Source organism: Pteropus vampyrus, unplaced genomic scaffold, assembly GCF_000151845.1.
Source record: "Pteropus vampyrus isolate Shadow unplaced genomic scaffold, Pvam_2.0 Scaffold743, whole genome shotgun sequence".
Classification (NCBI taxonomy): Eukaryota; Metazoa; Chordata; class Mammalia; order Chiroptera; family Pteropodidae; genus Pteropus; species Pteropus vampyrus.
In genome coordinates this window covers 81,202-85,958 of record NW_011889524.1, presented here as the reverse complement: position 1 = coordinate 85,958, position 4,757 = coordinate 81,202, and the positions used below count along the sequence as shown (strand labels likewise).

Below are 4,757 nucleotides of genomic sequence, written 5' to 3'. Positions count from 1 at the left end.
TTTTGAATACAAGTATTTATTTTGGTTATCTTGCCACCAAAAAAAAATAGTACATAGGGTATATATAAGAATCAACATGTTTATAATTAATAGAATTTTTTTATAATTCATAAAATCTAATTATGTTTTTACCTGTTTTATTGAGATACAATACACATATAACATTGTGTAAGTTTACAGTGTTATATATACAGCATGATAATCTGATATGCATGTATATTTATTGCAAAACGATTACAATAAGTTGATTAACACATCTATCACCTCACATAATTACAGTATAAGAACATATAAGGTCTATTCTCTTAGCAACTTTCAAGTATATAATACAATATGGTTAACTATTGTCACCACGCTGTACATTAGACTCTAGAGAACTTATTCATCTTATAACTGGAAGTTTGTACCTTTAAACCAACATCTCCCCATTTCTCCCATCTTCCAACCTCTGGCACTCAGCATTCTACACTCTGCTTCTATAAGTTTGTTTGTTTCTTTTTACTTCCATGCATAACTGAGATTATACAATATTTATCTTTCTCTATCTGGCATTTCATTTAGCATAATACTCTCATAATCCCATTCACCATGTTTTCACAAATGGCTGAATAATATTTTATGGCTAAATAATATTCCATCATTCATACATATACCACAGCCTCTTATGCATTCATCTGTCGATGGACACTTAAGCAGTTTCCATGTATTGACTATTGTGAAAATTTCTACAATGAAGATAAAAGTGCAGATATGTCTTCTGGTTTTGTATTCTTCAGTATACACAAAGAAGTGGGATAGCTGGATCACGTGGTAGTTCTATTTGGAATTTTCTGAGGAACCTACATACTGTCTTCTATAGTGGATAAACAAATTTATATTCCCACCAAGAGCGTACTAGGGTCCCCTTTTCTGTACATCCTCACCAGCATTTGTTATCTCTTCCCTTTTTGATAGCAGCCATCCTAACAGCTGTGAGGTGATATCTCACTGTGGTTTGGATTCGCATTTCTCTGATGATTAACAATATTGAACACCTTCTCATGTATTTATTGGCTATTTGTAGGTCTGTTTGGAAATTTTGGGCCCTCTATTTTTTAATTGGGTTATTTTAGGGATTTTTGCTATTGAGTTATAGAAATTCTTCATATATTTTGGATATTAACACCTTATGACATATATGATTGGCAAGTATTTTCTCCCATGTTGTGGGGTGCACTTTCATTTTCTTGCTTGTTTTCCTTGATGTGGAGAAGCAATCTGGATTTACAACTTGGGACCGTGGACTTTAAGCTGTTGTGATCGGATGAGATCTTGTCTGTCATGATGGCTTCTGTGTCTTCCACAGGGAGCCCAAGTTTTCACTTCACAAGTCTGATGACCTCACTGGAGAGACTTGTCTATACAGCCCCATATATACATGTAAAAGGAGAAGGACCGAGAAGAGCTTGGTCTTCTATCCATCCCTGCCAGTGCAACATTCATATGAGCAAAGTCATCTTGGACCCTTCTTAGATACTCGAGAATTACCTCAGTCCATGCCAGAAGAAGTATTCAGTCAAGTATTGCATGTGTGAACAAGAAGAGAAGAAGAAAAAGCCCCAAAATTGTACCTTCTAGATATATAAAACTTGACAGACATATCAAATAGAAATTTTTCTAATTGTTACTGAAATTGATAATAATGTTGGCAGATTATTTTATCTCTGAGGGAAATAAGCTTCGATAATTTTTCATAATCAACATTATAAATTCTAGATGGGTAAAAAAAATTTTGAAAATAATTTTTAAAAATCAAGGTGATAAAATATGTAAAAATTTATAAGAATTAAATGGCAACCTCACTGGAAAGACTTGTCTATATAGCACTATATCTACATGCAAAAAGAGAAAGATTGAGAAGAGCTTGGTGTTCTATCCATCACTGCTAAGTCACCATTCATATGAGCAATATCTAAGAGTGATGAGATAAAACGAAAATCCAAAAGAATATTAAAATGTAACATATTTATATAAAAACACCCACACTTATAGCATAAATAACATAAGCTAAAGATGTGAGCAAATATAAAAGAAGATAAATATTTGTAGCCTGTATATATTTAATGGAGAAAGAGGTCACCTAAATCCAATAGATCAAGAATTCAATAATACGAGTAATTGTCAAAGTTTAAGGAGTGAATTCTATTTCCAGGACATTGTTCAAGAAACAGAGAGAACAAAAGACAATTAATTAACTTTCCCTGACTTCAGGGAACTTATAGACCAATATACATAAACAATTAAACAAAATATTTGTCTTATCTCCTGAAATAACTATACAAAGTTGAAAATTAATTAAATGTTTGTCTTAGTCCATTTGGGCTATGATAACACAATTCATAGACTAGGTGGTAGACAACAAACATTAATTTCTAAAACTTCTGGGACAACCAAGATCAAGGTGCTGGCAGATTCAGCATCCCACGAGGGCCTGCTTCCTAGTTCATAGACAGTCATCTTTTTACTGTGTGCTAACATGGCAGAAGGAGCGAGTGAGCTCTCAGGGGTTTCTTTCAGGAGGACACTAATCCCATTCATTATGGCTCCACCTTCAAATACTGCCACATTACAAAAGATTTAATTTATGAATCGGGGGAACACATTTATTCAATCTATAGCAATGTGCAAATGTAAAGTATTTAATTATATAAACTTTGATAAAATCTAATGTTTTATATTATGTATGTGTTATGTTTGGGAAGACTTTAAGAGGATAGAAGAAACCTCCATGTCATAATAACAGGGATAAAACACAGGATGTAAGGTTTTCATACAGTGTGATTTACCCTTGAAAGGCACCCACTGCACCCTGGCCTCAGCCCCTTATAAATTAGACTATAAATAGAGAAGCAGAATCATGAGTTTCTTAGACCACGTGCTTCCTACCATCTTCTGGGCGAGTAATATTTGGTTTAAAATCTGATTCATACAAAGAATTTTATGAATGAGGTCTCTGTCTAATAAAAAGATATATTCTAACCTCTTTGTTACCTAATAATTTGCATTCCATTAATAAAAGAGTGAAGAATAGGATATATTGTCAGCATCTTTTGTAACAGTGTTATCACCCAAAATATCTGGTGCAAGTTCTGCATCGCCTACAAAGCTCGTGGATTATGGATTACTCTAACTTTATATATATGACACAGGGAAGACTATGAAATATTATAAGCTAAAGCGGAGATGGGATATCATCAAGGGAATTATTCATAGCTACCTTGAAAAATTAATGGATCATCGTGATGAAAACATACCACCAGACAGAGTTGATCCAACCACGAAAATACATAAGATTTAGTTATTTTCTGCATATCTGAACTGTTCATATTAGTTTTATATAACTAGATTCCTCATATTAATATTAGAACACTGAAGCATTATTCACCTTCAATCTTAACAAGCTAAGTAACATGAAAAAAATTATATACTTAAAGCATTTTGCAGATACAAAAATAAGATATATACTTGAAATATTAATATGGGCTATCTTTGTGTGAAAAAAAGTAAACCAAGATTTTACATCAAGTTTCTTTATTTTCTGAAATCTGTAATGAGCACTGTTAATTCTGAACAAGACTACATTATTTAAGAAAGAAACATGAGAAAATTTTCCATTAACTGAAAGAAATTTACAGTATTAACTATTGCAAACTCATCACATAGAACATAAATTACATTCTCAACAGAGACCTTTTATAGATAAAACTTGAACATGTATTTTTATGGAAGCTATAAATATATTAAAAGTATTTTTAAACAAAAAATATATATATTGAAACAGGAAATTTTAAAAATTTTAAAATTATATTTTGATCCTTAGAAATAGTAACATAATAAATGTTTTTTATCATGCTCAAGTTATTAAAACTGAGAAGAAATTTATTACAGTTAAATAATCACACAAAGCTTTCATGGGAGCTTTCAATTTTTCTTTGAAAATAGGTGATACATTTCTCTGCTGCCTCATTATATTTTTCTGGTCCAGAACTTTTTCATGGCACTTTTCATCTCTCCATTTCTCAGAGAATAGATTAAGGGGTTCAACATAGGGGTGATAATGGTGTAAAATACAGTCAAAGATTTATCAATAGGTAAGGTATAAGCGGGTCTCACATACATAAAAATACAAGGGACAAAGAAAAGGACCACCACAGTGATGTGAGAGCTACAGGTGGATAAGGCTTTGCGTCTCCCTTCCTGACTGAGGTTCTTAAGAGAGTGCAAAATGACCCCATAGGAGATGATTAACAGCACAAAGATAATCACGCAGAAGGCCCCGTCATTGGCAACCACAGTGAGGCCAATAATGTAGGTGTCAGTGCAGGCAAGTTTCAGTATAGGATATATGTCACAGACGAAGTGATCAATGACATTGGGGCCACAGAACGGAAGGTTGTAAACAAAGAGAAGATGAACTACAGCATGCAAAAAACCTCCAACCCAAGCCAACAGCAGCAGCACAATGCACACTCGTTGGTTCATGATCGTCAAATAATGCAAGGGTTTACAGATGGCCACATAGCGGTCATAGGCCATGACCACCAGGAGTAATATCTCTGCACCACCAAATAAATGCCATATAAACAGTTGGCTCATGCAAGCTTGGAAAGAAATGGTTTTCTTCTCATAGAGTATGATTATAATCATATTTGGGGTGACCGTAGTAGAATAAACTGCATCCATAAATGATAAGTAACCAAGAAAGAAGTACATAGGGG

General features: G+C 33.4%; 1 protein-coding gene across 1 annotated transcript in view; it reads right to left on the bottom strand.

The window, feature by feature from the left end:
• Nucleotides 1-4,005: 4,005 nt before the first annotated feature.
• Nucleotides 4,006-4,757, bottom strand: part of LOC105309455 (olfactory receptor 4A47-like) — a 2,077-nt gene continuing 1,325 nt past the window's right edge. The window contains exon 2 of the mRNA XM_023526215.1: nt 4,006-4,757. Coding sequence (XP_023381983.1) covers nt 4,006-4,752 — 747 coding nt within the window. The 5' untranslated portion in view covers nt 4,753-4,757.